General features: G+C 47.7%; 1 protein-coding gene and 1 long non-coding RNA gene across 2 annotated transcripts; one reads left to right on the forward strand and one right to left on the reverse strand.

Moving 5' to 3' along the window:
- Positions 1-1,951: 1,951 nt before the first annotated feature.
- TEX101 (testis expressed 101) lies at positions 1,952-4,450 on the reverse strand. Its single transcript, XM_025368556.1, is given in 6 exon segments — positions 1,952-2,005; positions 2,007-2,182; positions 2,344-2,472; positions 3,779-3,961; positions 4,092-4,235; positions 4,351-4,450. Coding segments are annotated over 6 exon segments (750 nt in total). The 5' UTR covers positions 4,415-4,450.
- Positions 4,451-10,832: 6,382 nt separating this feature from the next.
- Positions 10,833-15,217, forward strand: LOC112613577. The gene is made up of 3 exons (XR_003116959.1): positions 10,833-11,784; positions 12,941-13,353; positions 14,770-15,217. It is a non-coding gene; the product is annotated as an uncharacterized LOC112613577 (long non-coding RNA).
- Positions 15,218-15,869: the final 652 nt, after the last annotated feature.

Below are 15,869 nucleotides of genomic sequence, written 5' to 3' on the forward strand. Positions count from 1 at the left end.
GGTTGGAATATATATATACTATGGCCAAACTCCCCAGTCTTTTGGGAGGGGAACAAGGGTTTGTAATAAAAGTCTCTTCTCCCACCTCCGGTGCCGTTTACTGTGTGTCAGGTAAATCTTAGTAAAGCTTTTTTTTTTTTTAAAGAAGAAAATATCTGTCTCCCCTTTACCCTCCCCACCTTTTACTTTGCTCTATACACCTCTGATATCATTTGGGTTTTTTACAATAAGATAAGATAGAGTTTATATATTTTTGAGTAATAATAAGCATGAGCATTCTCCAAAAATCTCTGCCCCCAAAGGTCCCCATTCATCATACCATAATGAGTCCTTCCCTCCTCCCAAGTCCACTGAAGAGTCATTAAGTCAGCCCCAGGGAAGGGAAGGAATGATGGAGAGCAGGCAAGGGATAGACAGGACACAGAGAAATGGGGCCCACTCTAATGAGAGAATTTGTCCTTTTTTTGATACAGGATCTCACTCTGTCATCCAGTCTGAAGTGCAGACACATGATCATGGCTCACTGTAGCCTCAACCTCCTGAGCTCAAGTGCAGACAAAAAATAAAATGATAAACCACTCCCGCCCCCCAACCATCTGAATGGACCCCTCCTCTCAGCCAGAGCTTTCCAAAGTTAACCTGAAAAACTGGTTCAGGCCATGCTGTGGTAAGGGAGAGTTGGCCATGCCTCATTATACCCTCCTCCCTTTTGGATTTTGGGAAACGCTGACCAGCATGAACGTCAACATAGACCTTAAGTCTGATAAACATTTACAATGTATTCTCTCTGAAGCCTGCGACTTGGTGGCTTCATTTGTGTGATAAAACTTTGGTTTCCACGATCCCTTATCATTCTAACCCGGACATTCCTTTCTATTGATTCCAGGTCTTTAGATAATAACTCTTTTAACCTATTGACAATCAGAAAATTTTTGAATCTACCTGTAACCTGGAAGTTTCCTCCACTTGGAGTTGTCCTGCCTTTCTGGACTGAAACAATGTATATCTTACATGTATTTGATTGCCTCATGTCTTCCTAAAAGGTATAAAACTAGGCTGTGCCCTGACCACCTTAGGCATGTTTTCAGGGTCTCCTGAGCGCTGTGTCACACACCATGGTCACTCACATTTGGTTCAGAATAAATCTTTTCAAATATTTTACAGAGTTTGACTCTTTTGGTGGACGTAAGTGATCATCCCACTTCAACCTCCCAAGTAGCTGGGACTACAGGCAAGCGCCACCATGCCAGGCCAATTTTTGGATTATATTTTTCTGTAGAGATGTGGTCTCACTAGGTTGCCCAGGCTGGTCTCAAACCCCTGGGCTCATGCAATCCTCCCTCCTCTGCCTCTCAAAGTGCTGGGATTACAGGTATGAGCCACTACTGAAGGCCCATAATTGGAGAATTTGGAGTCCGATTTTTCTCATTTGGCCATACCACCTAGGGAAATTTTAGGACCCCAAAACAGCAGCCTTAAGATTGGGCTGGGAGTGCTCTGGAGAAGGCTAAAGCTAGTTACTGCTCCAGCTAGCAAGAGGAGTTAGCATATTAGAGTGAAAGGAAAATCAGACTTTATGTCAAAATACCTAACTTCTTGCCTTGGCTCTGGCCATAGCTAAATGTAAGAAACTCACTGAAGTTTTCCAGATCTCAGGTTCTCTATCTGGAGAATGTGTGGTTTGGAGAAGATGAATTTTAAAGGCTCTTTCAGCACTAAAATTCCACTTCTAGTGTTGAAACATACACAAATCACAGCAGAAATGTTTATTAGTAACGCCTACTGCATACAAAAATTACAGCAGAAATTGTATTAAAAATGTCAAATACATTCATAGTATCTCTCTGTTCTCCCTCAAATTCCCACCTATTCCTCAACTTGTTGAAGCTCAATGGTAAGAAGGCTCCCAGTCAAAAAAGATGTCCTCAGACCCAGGCCCAGAACTGCCTTTTTAGGAAAAGTGAATAATTGATGGCAGCAGCAATGGCAACAGTAGCTGTAACCCCCCAAACAGGAATGGGAAGACAGGTGGCCCCATTTTCAGTCTTTCGAGGTTGAGTGAGAAGCTGACGTGGGCACACTTCCCTCACAAACATGGGTCCTACTGCTAAGATTCCAGACATCAGCCTGCAGCCAATCGTGGCTGTACAGCCTTTGACCTCCACAGACGACTCAATGCCACCTATGGAACAAAGAAGGATGGGGAGAGACAGAGATGTTTTAGGACATCAGAGGAGAATCCAGTCCCCCCTCATCCCTGGAGAGCTTAGTGTCAGAATCTCTTGGGATCCACTCAAATGGTCTTCCAGCCTCTGAAACTATCAGATGTTCATTTCAGTTTACCTCCAGTGATCTCAAGTTTTCCTTGATAGCATCGAGTTGTACCATTGGGACAGAGAAGAGAAGGAGCATTGAAACAGGTCCCCAAAGCCACACAGGTTGGGCAATGGAGGGTTGTTGACATGGTGGAAGCTGGAGGGAAACGAGAGAGACAGTTAAGGGCAGGTCCTGCCTCCAGAGGTCTTGCTCCTTGCTGCCTTGTCTTCCCCAAGATTTTCCTGCAGATGCCACTCTAATCAAGGCCCATTACTGCAGCCTCCCCATCCTTCTCCAGCTGGTGCTCTCTGCTGTGAAATCTCCATCAATCTGACTTCCAACCTCTGCGGAGGTGTGAAGATACAGAGATAAAAGGGACATAGTTCCTGTCATCTAGCATCTCTGTCTAGGAGAAAGACATGTGAGTAATCAACTCAGTAGCTGCTGTGTTCAAGGTATAATGACAAAGGAATAGAGGAATATCCAACTACCTAAAAGAATTTGGTAAATATTTTCAAAGAGCTGATACCTGAGTTGACATGGAGGATGAACAGGGGTTAGCTATGTGAAAATGGGGTGGGGAGGGGTAGTAAGGGACAGCAAGGGCAAAGGTCAGGTGGTGTGAGCCATCTGGGTGGATTCAGGGAATTGTGAGAAGTTGCAGGGCTGATACTCAGCTTGTAGGCCCAGCTATTTCTTTGAGCTGATTTTTTTTTTTTTTTTTTTATGGCCAACATCCATTTTGATTGGCCAGTGCCATCTACATTGTTAAGCATTTTGAGTATTAGCCCCAGAAACACACAGTAAATGAGAGAGGGAAGAGAGGGAAATGAAGCTGAAAAGACAGGCAGGGCCAAGTTACTATAGGCCTTGTTAATTGGGGAACTGAGCTGTTCTCATGCAGCAATGGGAAACCAATACTTGTTAGACTGATAAAACCACCCTGCTCAGAAACCTACACCGATGCTTATTGCTTTTTTCTTTTTTTAGATGGAGTCTTGCTCTCTCTCCCAGGCTGAAGTGCAGTGGCACACTATTGGCTCACTGCAACCTTTGCCTCCTGGGTTCAAGCAATTCTCCTGCCTCAGCCTCCCGAGTGGTTGGGATTACAGGTGTGTGCCACCAGGCCAAGCTAATTTTTGTATTTTTAATAGAGGCAGGGTTTCACCATGTTGGCCAGGCTGTCTGGAATCCCTGACCTCAGGCAATCCACCTCACCCGGCCTGTCTTATTGCTTAATAAACACAAAACCCAGTTTATACTCCAGCCTTCACTGGTGTCTCTCTGCTCTGAGCAGTGTTTAGATCCCAGTGAACAATTCAGAAAAATAAAATTACTTGAACTGTGAGGTACTTTGGGGTATGGGCCACTTAGGCTAAGCCAAGTCAGAATGCAAAGGGAGGCCATGCACACGCTCTTTATGGAGTTTCTCTTAGTACCTATCTCTCCCATTCCAGGGTACCTGTGGTCTCACTGAACTCCCAAAACTGAGACAGGCTGTCTTTGTCATTACAGAAGGAATCCTCGCAGTAGTTACTGTAGGAGATCACAATCAGGCCGGGGTGTGGAGAGTGCTGGACAATTGTTATGGCCTCCTCCCCATCTGGGATGCAGCCCTTCATGGCCAAAATGGCTGTCTCAGTCCCTGTTATGTGACAGGAAGGAGGGGAAATGGATGGTGGCCCTCAGGATTGGCCTGGACGAAGGGAACAAGCATTAACATGGACATAATCCACCTCCCTCCTACCCAGCCCAACTGCCCCATCTCATTTCACCTGCTTTAATCATTAGTACGGTTTCCTGGCAAAGTGCCCCTTTGTCACAAGTCTCAACTTCCTCTGTGGTCCAGTTAAACATATTGGGTGGATCCGCTTCCACAGTCATGGACAGACCCTTTTGACAATACAGTTCTAGGCCCGCTGGGGAGAAAACGAGAAGAGGGTAAGCACTTCTCCATGGGCCAAGGTGGCTCCTTTTTCATCATCAGTCCACCTTCTGTGACACACTGCTCTCCCCTACGTCCCTTATACGCACAGGTCAGGAGGGAGGGTCCTAGGACCAGGAGGATCAGCAAATGCTGGATACGAGGGGTTCCCATGGCTTCTTCTGGAGAGGTTTGGGAGGAGCTGGTCTGGATCTGTGAATTTGATGGAGAGAAAGCAACTAACTTTTCAGTCAGAGCGCATGAGATCAAATCTAGGTCCTGGCAAGTACTGACTTCAGGGTGGGGTGTTTTAATCTGCGTTTTTTTTTTTTTTTTTTTTTTTTTTGAGATGGAGTCTTACACCGTCGCCTAGGCTGGAGTGCAGTGGCGCAATCTCCGCTCACTGCCTCTGTTCCCGGGTTCAAGCGATTCTCCAGCTTCAGCCTCCCAAGTAGCCAGGATTACAGGTGCCCACCACCACACCCGGTGAATTTTTTGTATTTTTAGTAGAGATGGGGTTTCACCATACTGGTCAGGCTGGTCTTGAACTCCTGACCTCAGGTGATCCGCCCGCCTCGGCCCCTCAAAGTGCTGGGATTCCAGGCATGAGCCCCCGCGCCCGGCCTCACAGTGGGGTTTATGGTGTATATGACCACGACCTCTGAAGTCGTTCTGTCCCTAATCGGCTTGAGAGCTGGAGCGAGTTCACAGGTTTATCGTGCCCCGGTTTTTCATGGTTTTTATTCTCAGGCCCCGCCACCCAGTGCCCTCCAACTTCAGGATCAGGAGTGTGGCCCTGAAGGCCGCTTCTCCCTCAGTCTCAGGGGTCCCTTACATTCTCTCAGGGACCCAGAATCTCAGTCCCCAGCCCCAGCCCCATCAGAACCCGGGATTCTGAGAGCCCAGCCCCGTCCTATGTAGGAATCGAGGAGTTTGGGTTCCAACCACCTTTTCCCGCGGGACACGCCATTCTGGGCCCCTCCTCTCTCAGGCCCGGGAGCCCAGGCCCTCAACCCTCATTCCCCTCAGAGCCAGGATCTGGGTCCCCAGCCTTCTCTTTCCTCAGAATCCAGGAATCTGAGTCCCTAGCCTTCTTTTTCTCTTTAAAGAAGCAAAGTTTCCGCCGGCTTCCAGGCAGACGTCTCACAAGAATCTCACGACGCCAAAGTTGAGGGCCGGAATGCCCTCTCCCCGGGCTTGGCATTCTTCTAGGCCTCTCCAAGGCCGGGCCAGCCTGGCCACACAGCACTCGAAACCCCATTGGTGGACGCAAAAGCATCGGATAAATTCATTGGATGAACCTGGAGGAACACGGCACCTCATTGGCCACACAGAAGTCAATTCCTGGCAATCTCGGAGGGTGCGCATGCTCGGAAGGTGAGGGCGGGCAAACCGACAGGAAGAGCCCGCCTGTATTTGCAGCCTCAGGCAGGCAGTGCAGAGTGGGCTGTGCTTTGCAAGATGGCCTCGCCTAGCCCTTTTCTCTTTTTGCGCTCAGTTGTCTCTGCTTCTCCAGCCACACTAGGAGGTCAGACCCTTGGCCCTCACTCACGGAACTTATCTCCTCACCCAAACGGCCTCTCATGTTCCCAGCCTGGCCTCTGCCTCGGCACCCACCTTAGTGGCCCTGGCTGCTGGGAGTCAGCTTGGCCTCTTCACTCCTCACTTACAGTGGCCCCTGCGCAGCCCAGGCGTCTTCCTCTGATTCTATCGCACGGGCCTCCTCGTGGTCTCCTGGAGGGCTGAATCCAGGAATGCCCCCTTCAGCGTCACTTTGGGCACCCCGAATGCATGCATGAGCAGTAGCTGTGACGGCACAGGCTGCTGTCAGGTCGAACCCACGTGTCTGTGTCAGGACCATGAAGAAGACATGTCACTTGGATTTGTTGCTCATGGCTGGCAGTTCACTTTCACATGTATGTAACCTTCCATTCTCTTTTCTTTTTCTTCTCCCCTCCCCTCCCTTCCCCTCCCTTCCCCTCCCCTCCCCTCCTCTTTTTTCTTTTCTTTTTGATGGAGTTTTGCCCTTTTTGCCCAGGCTAGAGTGCAATGGCGCAATTTCGGCTCCCTGCAACCTCCTCCTCCCGGGTTCAAGCGATTCTCCTACCACAGCCTCCCAGGTAGCTGGGATTACAGGCATGCGTCACCACGCCTGGCTAATTTTTTGTATATTTTTTTTTGGAGACAGAGTCTCTCTATCCCCCAGGCTGGAGTAGAGTGACGCGATCTCAGCTCACTGCAACCTCCCTCTCCCAGGTTCAAGCGATTCTCATGCCTCAGCCTCCCCTGAGTAGCTGGGATTACAGGCACCTGCTACCACACCCGGCTAATTTTTGTATTTTTAGTAGAGACGGGGTTTCGCCATGTTGACCAGGCTGGTCGTGAACTCCTGACCTCAGGTGATACGCCTGCCTCGGCCTTCCAAAGTACTGGGATTACAGACGTGAGCCACCATGCCCAGCCTATGTAAGCTTTCCAGATGTGACATGAAGTCGTAGCAGGACGAGCTGCAGACAAAACTCCTCAGACACTGGATTAAAGAATAAAGAGGTTTATTTGGCTGGGAGCATCAGACTTGCGTCTTAAGAGCCAGCTCCCTGAAAAATAAATTCTTGGCCTTTTTTTTTTGATGGAATCTCGCTCTGTCGCCCAGGCTGGAGTGCAGTGGTGCAAACTTGGCTTACTGCCTCTGCCTCCCGAGTTCACGCCATTCTCCGGCCTCAACCTCCCGAGTAGCTGGGACTACAGGTGCCCGCCACCTCGCCCAGCTAATTTTTTGTGTTTTTAGTAGAGATGGGGTTTCACCATATTAGCCAGGATAGTCTGGATCTCCTAACCTTGTGATTTGCCTGCCTCGGCCTCCCAAAGTGCTGGGATTACAGGTGTGAGCCATTGCGCCCAGCCAATGCTTGGCCTTTTAAAAGGCTTACAACTTTAAGGGGTCCACGTGAAAGGGTCGTGATAAATCGAGCAAGTGTGGGAAACGTGACTGGGGGCTACATGCAACAGCTAACAGAACAGAAAGTTTTGCAATGATTTTTCTCTTTTTTTTTTTTTTTTTTGAGACAGAGTCTCGCTCTGTCACCCAGGCTAGAGTGCAGTGGTGCAATCTCGGTTCACTGCAAGCTCCATCTCCCAGGTTCACGCCATTCTCCTGCCTCAGCCTCCCGAGTAGCTGGGACTACAGGCGCCTGACACCATGCCTGGCTAATTTTTTTGTATTTTTAGTAGAGATGGGGTTTCACCGTGTTAGCCAGGATGGTCTCGATCTCCTGACCTCATGATCCACCCGCCTCGGCCTCCCAACTGTGCCCAGCCCTGCAGTGCTTTTTCATACATAGTCTGGAATTTACAGGTAACACAAGTAGTTTAGGTCAGGGGTTGATGTTATTATTATTACTTTTTTTAACTCCTGGGGTCGGGCGGTGGTGCCAAGGTTGTCTGGCTATTTACCTTACTTCTGTTTCTTTCTATCTTTTTGTTTCTCACTTTCCTCCTGTCTTGTGAACTAGGCAAGGTGGAGGGAGGAGAGTAGCAGGAGTAGTAGTGGTCTCCTTCCTTAAAGTAAGGCAACGCTTTGTATACTTTCAGAATTGGTACTGATTCTGTAAGTTACAGTATCAATGAGTATTTTTAATAGAGAAAATGCCACAATAAGAAAGGGATTGGTAAAGCTCCAATCCCTTTGTTATCTTTGAACTGTTATCGTTGAATGATCACATGTCAAAGGATCTGGGAAGAATGTGTGGCAGTTTTCAGCCCCTGTCTGACCCTTGAGGGCTCATGCTTGGGAAAGTAATCACCTTGTTGAGTCACTCTCCAGATGACCTGGTCACAGAGTCCCTCCATCTCACACTTAGAAGAGACCTTGGAAGCCTAAGCGCTCTCCACCTCTATTCTTCACCCCATTTCTGCTTCAACAGCTCCAGGGACCTCCTCTTGCCCCGTGACATAGTTTGGATATTTGTCCCCCACCCAAATCTCATGTTGAAATGTAATTCCCAGTGTTGGAGGTGCAACCTGGTGGAAGGTGTTTGGGTCATGGGGGCGGGTCCTTCATGACTTGGTGCTGTCCTTGCAGTGGTGAGTGAGTCCTTGCCAGATCTGGTTGTTGAAGTTTGTGGCACCTCCCCTTCCTACTCTCTCTTGCTCCCCTTCTCTGGCCTGCATCCTTTCGCCATCAGTAAAAGCTCTCTGAGACCTCCCCAGAAGGAGATTCTGGCACCATGCTTCCTGTACAGCTGCAGAACCTTGAGCCAATTAAACCTCTTTTCTTTTTTTTTTTTCTTTTTATTATTATTATACTTTAAGTTCTAGGGTACATGTGCATAACGTGCAGGTTTGTTACATATGTATACTTGTGCCATGTTGGTGTGCTGCACCCATCAACTCGTCAGCACCCATCAACTCGTCATTTACATCAGGTATAACTCCCAATGCAATCTCTCCCCCCTCCCCCCTCCCCCCTCCCCATGATAGGCCCCGGTGTGTGATGTTCCCCTTCCCGAGTCCAAGTGATCTCATTGTTCAGTTCCCACCTATGAGTGAGAACATGCGGTGTTTGGTTTTCTGTTCTTGTGATAGTTTGCTAAGAATGATAGTTTCCAGCTGCATCCATGTCCCTACAAAGGACACAAACTCATCCATTTTTATGGCTGCATAGTATTCCATGGTGTATATGTGCCACATTTTCTTAATCCAGTCTGTCACTGATGGACATTTGGGTTGATTCCAAGTCTTTGCCATTGTGAATAGTGCCGCAATCAACATACGTGTGCATGTGTCTTTATAGCAGCATGATTTAGAATCCTTTGGGTATATACCCAGTAATGAGATGGCTGGGTCATATGGTACATCTAGTTCTAGATCCTTGAGGAATCGCCATACTGTTTTCCATAATGGTTGAACTAGTTTACAATCCCACCAACAGTGTGTTCCTATTTCTCCACATCCTCCCCAGCACCTGTTGTTTCCTGACTTTTTAATGATCGCCATTCTAACTGGTGTGAGATGGTATCTCATTGTGGTTTTGATTTGCATTTCTCTGATGGCCAGTGATGATGAGCATTTTTTCATGTGTCTGTTGGCTGTATGAATCTCTTGAGAAATGTCTGTTCATATCCTTTGCCCACTTTTTGATGGGGTGGTTTGTTTTTTTCTTGTAAATTTGTTTGAGTTCTTTGTAGGCTCTAGATATTAGCCCTTTGTCAGATGAGTAGATTGCAAAAATGTTCTCCCATTCTGTAGGTTGCCTGTTCACTCTGATGGTAGTTTCTTTTGCTGTGCAGAAGCTCTTTAGTTTAATTAGATCCCATTTGTGAATTTTGGCTTCTGCTGCCGTTGCTTTTGGTGTTTTAGACATGAAGTCTTTGCCCATGCCTATGTCCTGAATGGCACTACCTAGGTTTTCCTCTAGGGTTTTTATGGTATTAGGTCTAACATTTAAGTCTCTAATCCATCTTGAATTAATTTTCGTATAAGGAGTAAGGAAAGGATCCAGTTTCAGCTTTCTACTTATGGCTAGCCAATTTTCCCAGCACCATTTATTAAATAGGGAATCCTTTCCCTATTTCTTGTTTCTCTCAGGTTTGTCAAAGATCAGATGGCTGTAGATGTGTGGTATTTCTGAGGACTCTGTTCTGTTCCATTGGTCTATATCTCTGTTTTGGTACCAGTACCATGCTGTTTTGGTTACTGTAGCCTTGTAGTATATAAACCTCTTTTCTTATAAATTACCTAGTCTCAGGTATTTCTTTATAGCTGTGCAAGAACACCCCAATACACAGCCCCTTGAGAAAGGCAGCTCTGCCTTTTTGGTGCAAGAGAGATCGACAGATCTTCCTTAGCCTGAACCAATTCCTGTTCCTCCCCAAGCTTCGGTGTCCTCATCTAGAAAATGAGGAGGTTAGGCCGGGCGCAGTGACTCAAGCCTATAATCCCCGCACTGTGGGAGGCCAAGGCGGGTGGCTCACCTGAGGTTAGGAGTTTGAGACCAGCCTGGCCTTCACCAACATGGTGAAACCCTGTCTCTACTAAAAATACAAAAATTAGCCGGGCCTGGTGGCACGTGCCTGTAATCCCAGCTACTTGGGAGGCTGAGGCAGGAGAATCTCTTGAACCTGGGAGGCGGAGGTTGCAGTGAGCCGAGACTGTGCCATTGCATTCCAGCCTGGGTGACAGAGCGAGACTGCTTCTCAAAAAAAAAAAAAAAAAAAAAAAGAAAAGAAAAAAAAAAGTGGTTAAGATGGTGAATTCTATGTTATATATATTTTACCATAATTTACAATAATTCCTATTCTTTTCATAAAACAGCTGTAGAAAGCTTTGCAGGTCACAAAGAGCATAGCTGGCCACTGTGGCTGGCATGGGGCTAGCACCTGGGTGCATAGGAAACACCGGTGAGACAGGCTCTTCGTGCCTGCACACATATATGGATACACACGGATGCAAATTTCTGAGCCATGTAAATACAACACCTATTCAAAAAATTAAACAGAAAAAGGAAATATAATGGAGCTGAAGGATGAGAGTAGGTGGGGCAGCTGCTCGGGAGGACTGTGGAGGCCACGTCATCAACCTTCGAGGCTCTCTTAGCAGCTGGAGCACATCCCAGGGACTTGGAAGCCCTGGAAAGAGGAGCAGGAGAGGGCATGGCCAGAGGAGGACTGAAAAAGATCATCTCTGCCACAGAGAAGAAGCTGGCTCGGATGCTGGTGGCCCCCATGGAGACAGGGAGATCCAGGGAGATCACTGCATTCATCCAAGGAAGAATGGGTGGTGGTGCAAACTTACATGGAGGCCACAGGGTGCAGAAGACAGGACGCAACAGAGAGAGATGTAGCATATGGAAGGCACAGAAAGGAGTGACCACCGGACATGAAGGGGTAAGGAAAGTGGAAGCATGAGAACATCTGCTGGGCATCTGGCTGAGGGGCCGGGTGCCCAGGGTACCGCTCCTTAAAGGAGAACCCAGGACAGGAGCAGATTCAGAGAAAACTGCCCGGCTCACTCCAGCAAGAAGCAGAAAAGGGACTGGTTAAAGGACAGGGTAGGAAGGTCACCAAGCTCCAAGGGCACTCATCAAGCCGGCTTGGAGTCCACAGGGCCCAGGGCAAGGATTAAACCACAGGTGCAGGACAGCTCCAGTCAAGATCTTCCAGCTACTGCAGGAGGCAGAAACCACACCCTGCACCCTGCACTGCTGAGGCTGGCCCTGGAGTCCAGAAGCTTCTGCACCACTGTCCCCCATCCCCACTCAAAAAATAAAAACAAAAATCGGTGCCATGCACCCTCTGCTTCCTGGTGCTGCTCGGGATCCTGAGTTGTTCACGGGAGCACCTGATGGGGAAAGCCTGGACTCGTGTTCGTGTCCCTCCTGTAAGGAGTGCTGGGAAAATGAACTTTCTGGCTTCCTCCTTGGGAAGCAGAACATTCCCCGCGTGTACTGGTGGCATTTAACAACTGCAGGGCAGCCAGAGAACATGCACTGTGTTCCACCAGGAGAGTTCCCGGCAGGATGTCCCGGTGCAGACGCCTGTCCCAAGGTGGGTATTTGAGCTGAAGAACTGAGAAGCCAGGTTCTGCCTAGAGTTAGAGATCCAAGAGGCATCAGCACATGGAAGGGAGGGAAGCCACGGTACCCTGAGGATGGGAGATCAGATGAACCAGGAGAGGCAGGGCCTGGGAGGAATCCCGGGAAGCAGCCTCTGTTAAAGCCTGGGGGAAGCAGCTTCAGAGAAGGTGGAGTAACTTGGGTGTGGGGTGCTGGAAAAATATAATTAAGAAACAAATTTCTGCTCAGCCCAGAAACCCCCCTCACATCCGTAGAAGTAAAAGAAACCTGTCTTATGATTGAGTAACCATTAAGCCAAAATGTGATGCAATTTGCTAAGAGATGACAAAGACAGAAAGAAACTCCACCTTTGTATCCAGTCAAGCAGGTGCAACCCGTTACACACATGGTTTCCAGATAGATGGTGACTAGTCCCCAGGTGAGAGGACTCGACGGCACCATTTGTCACACATAATTCATCCTAAATTCACCCAGTAACTGGGTTGATTCTCTGTGTGGTTAATTGGCTTTATCCACAGGAAAAACAAACCTCTCTTATCTATGACAGGAGGTAATTTTGCAACTGGGAGTGAGATGCCCCCAGAACTGAGGTTCCTTCCTTCTCACAGAAACTGCGAGACAGGGATGCTTTCTGCCCGGATGCCTGCCTTTCAAAGAGAGAGCTCCCAGGGCCTTGAGGAGGACAGTTCTGGGTTGTGAGGCAGGCAAGAGGCTTATGTATGCTTTAGAAAACTTTACATACATCTCCACGGGGCAGAGAAAGGATTTTCAATTACACCTCTTCTAAAAAAAAAAAGGTCTCAAAGTCCAGCCTAGGCAACATAGCAAGATTTTATCTCCACACACACACAAATAATAATAAATTTGCTGGGCATGGTGGGGTGTGTGTGTAGTCCCAGCTACTCAGGAGGCTAAGGAGGGAGGATCGCTTGAGCCCAGGAGGTTAAGGCTGCAGTAATCTTGGATGGCACCACTGCACTCCAGCCTGGGTGACAGAAGGAGACTCTGTCAATGAATGAGTGAATAAATGAATGAATAGAAAATGCTCTGAGCGAAAAGAGGAGAGTCTCTTTATCTTTTTGCACCAGGCTAAACAAAATTTTTAAAAATGTATATTTACCTCACAGAGATTATTCCAGGAAAAGAAGTGGCCCTCAGTGTCAAAGGACGCAAAACTAACCTGTGAGTTCCTGGCAGGTTTAGCAATAGAGGAGGATGTTGCTGACCTCAGTACAAGCAATGTTAGAGAAAGGGGAAGACGGAAGTGGACATGGACGAGTGAGTGGAAGGCGACAAATGGAAGCAAATACACGTATCCAGACCATTGAAGATGCTTGACCGAGGAGAAAGAGGTGGTGGAGGGAACCGAAGTCCGTGGAAGTCATTTGTTGCAATAAGAGGCCTCAGAGCACGTGTAGGGTGCTGGGCAGAGCCCATGCAGAGGGGCTGTGGAAGGTTGGTGGGGTGCAGGTGGCCTCACCCTCTGTCATCCTGAGGACTATGTGGTCAGAGTTAAAGCTCAGTCTGTTTCTGGGATCAGGTGAGAAGTCAGCATCCGGAGAAGAGAGGTGGATCTTTAGATTCTGCAGACCTCCACCGCACCCTCTGTCCCTCTCGACGGCTTTTTCTCCATCTCCATTGTCTGGCTCTCATTTGTGTCACGTTTTCATTTCTCTCTACCTCTCTCTTCTCTTTTCTCCTCTCTTTTTCTTAACGCTTGTACCTTTGTAAATCCCACTAATAGAATTTAAACAGCTTTTCAAGTTGGTTTTCTGTTCTCAGAAATTGACTTTAGACTCTCCATAAATAATGTGGAAATTAAACGAGTATAAGTTGGTTCATGTCTCTGCAAATAAACAAATAAAATCTACATTCCAATGCTTTCTTCTTCCAGAGTAGCCCACATTTGATTTTTTGTTTGTCTTTAATTACTGTCACTTACAATAGATTTTTAAATCTTGTAACCTGGTTACACAAGTACCATGGGGCAAAAGTCTTAGTTCCTGTAAGAGGAAATCAGGCTTGACTAGCCTCATACTGGCTTTGAAGAAGTAAAATCAGGGGTTGATAAATTTGCATAGCCTAAATATCAAACAAAGGTCAAAAGTAAACAATAGGCGGTAGAGGGAATACTCCAAATTATAAAAGAACAAACTGTTTAAGCCACAATAGAATTATCGCAGAAATAAACCACAGTCCTTCCCAATAAAATATTCCACTTAGAATTGTAAAATATCTTTCTCAGTGACTCCTGGAAGAGGGACTGAGTATTAAGAAATTAATGAGGCCGGGCGCGGTGGCTCAAGCCTGTAATCCCAGCACTTTGGGAGGCCGAGACGGGCGGATCACGAGGTCAGGAGATCGAGACCATCCTGGCTAACACAGTGAAACCCCGTCTCTACTAAAAATACAAAAAACTAGCCGGGCGAGGTGGCGGGCGCCTGTAGTCCGAGCTACTCCGGAGGCTGAGGCAGGAGAATGGCGCAAACCCGGGAGGCGGAGCTTGCAGTGAGCTGAGATCCCGCCACTGCACTCCAGCCCGGGCTACAGAGCAAGACTCCGTCTCAAAAAAAAAAAAAAAAAAAAAAAAAAGAATGAAGCTGGGTGTGGTGGCTCACACCTCTAATTCCAGCACTTTGGGAGGCCAAGACTGGCGGATCATGAGGTCAGGAGTTTGAGACCAGCTCAATAGGGTGAAACCCTGTCTCTACCAAAAATACAAAAATTACCCAAGCATCATGGCGGGTGTCTGTAGTCCCAGCTACTCGGGAGGCTGAGGCAGGAGAATTGCTTGAACCTTGGAGGCGGAGATTGCAGTGAGCCAAAATGGCCTCACTGCATTCCAGCCTAGATGACAGAGTGAGATTCCATCTCAAAAAAAAAAAAAAAAAGAAAAAAAGAAACGAATGAATGTTACAGCATGTATGTTACAAATCCAGTGTATTATTTTACGCAGCCTTTCACAATCTCCAGAAGATTCACGGTGCAGAACTGAAGGTTCTAGAGAAAGACCATGACTCCTCCTGCAGGTAAGCATTCATTGGGAAAGCAGCTCTTGGCTTATCCCTGGGCTTACTGAAATCAGAATGCTGGACCACAGGACACCAAGGGCTTTGGGACCTGAGTGGCACATCATGTTCTGGTGACGTCTGAGTTACCTGGGTCGTGCACAGCAGCCTCCAGCATCCCAGGGAGAGTTGTGTATGGGGTCAGGCTCCAGCAAGTCCCAGGGCACCAGTGACCCAGTGGGTGACTCAGACTTCTGTGGCACCTGCTCCTTCTGTTTCTCCCTCCACCACATATATGAGAGCTCATGGGAAACGCTGTGACCTCTTACAGAGGAGGAAAGTACGTGGGCTTTCAATTTCTAGAACTGTGATAAAATCAATTTCTATCGCTTATCTACTCCTCTGTGGTATTTTTGTCATGGCAGCTCTAGCTAACTACTACAGGACTGTGGGGGTTAGGATGACACCAAGCACCAAATGCCACTCTCTGCTCCAACGCTGAGACCATTCCACAGTCCCTGAATGCCAAGACAGGCCTTGAAACTCAAGACTGCCTGGCTAGATAGGAAGCACTTTATACACACCACTTCCGAACTTCCTCGCCTACCTGCAGGGCAGGAATTTTTATGTAGGGTCCAGCCTTACAGGGCTTAGTGGGTGTTCTCCTCGTGTGCGGAGACGAGAGATTGTAATAAATAAAGACACAAGATAAAGAGATAAAGAGAAAGCAGCTGGGCCCGGGGAACCATCAAGATACGGAGACCAGTAGTGGCCCCGAACGGCTGGGCTCGCTGATGTTTATTGCATACAAGACAAAGGGGCAGGGTAAGAAGGATGAATCTTCTAAGTGATTGACAAGGTGAAGCAAGTCACGTGATTACAGGATAGGGGGCCCTTCCCTTTTAGGTAGCCCAAGCAGAGAGAGAAGGCAGCATATGTCAGCGTTTTCTTCTCTGCACTTATAAGAAAGATCAAAGACTTTAAAGCTTTCACTCTTTCTTCTACCGCTAACTACTATGAACTTCAAAGAGGAACCAGGAGTATGGGA

Source organism: Theropithecus gelada, chromosome 19 (genome assembly GCF_003255815.1).
Source record: "Theropithecus gelada isolate Dixy chromosome 19, Tgel_1.0, whole genome shotgun sequence".
Classification (NCBI taxonomy): domain Eukaryota; kingdom Metazoa; phylum Chordata; class Mammalia; order Primates; family Cercopithecidae; genus Theropithecus; species Theropithecus gelada.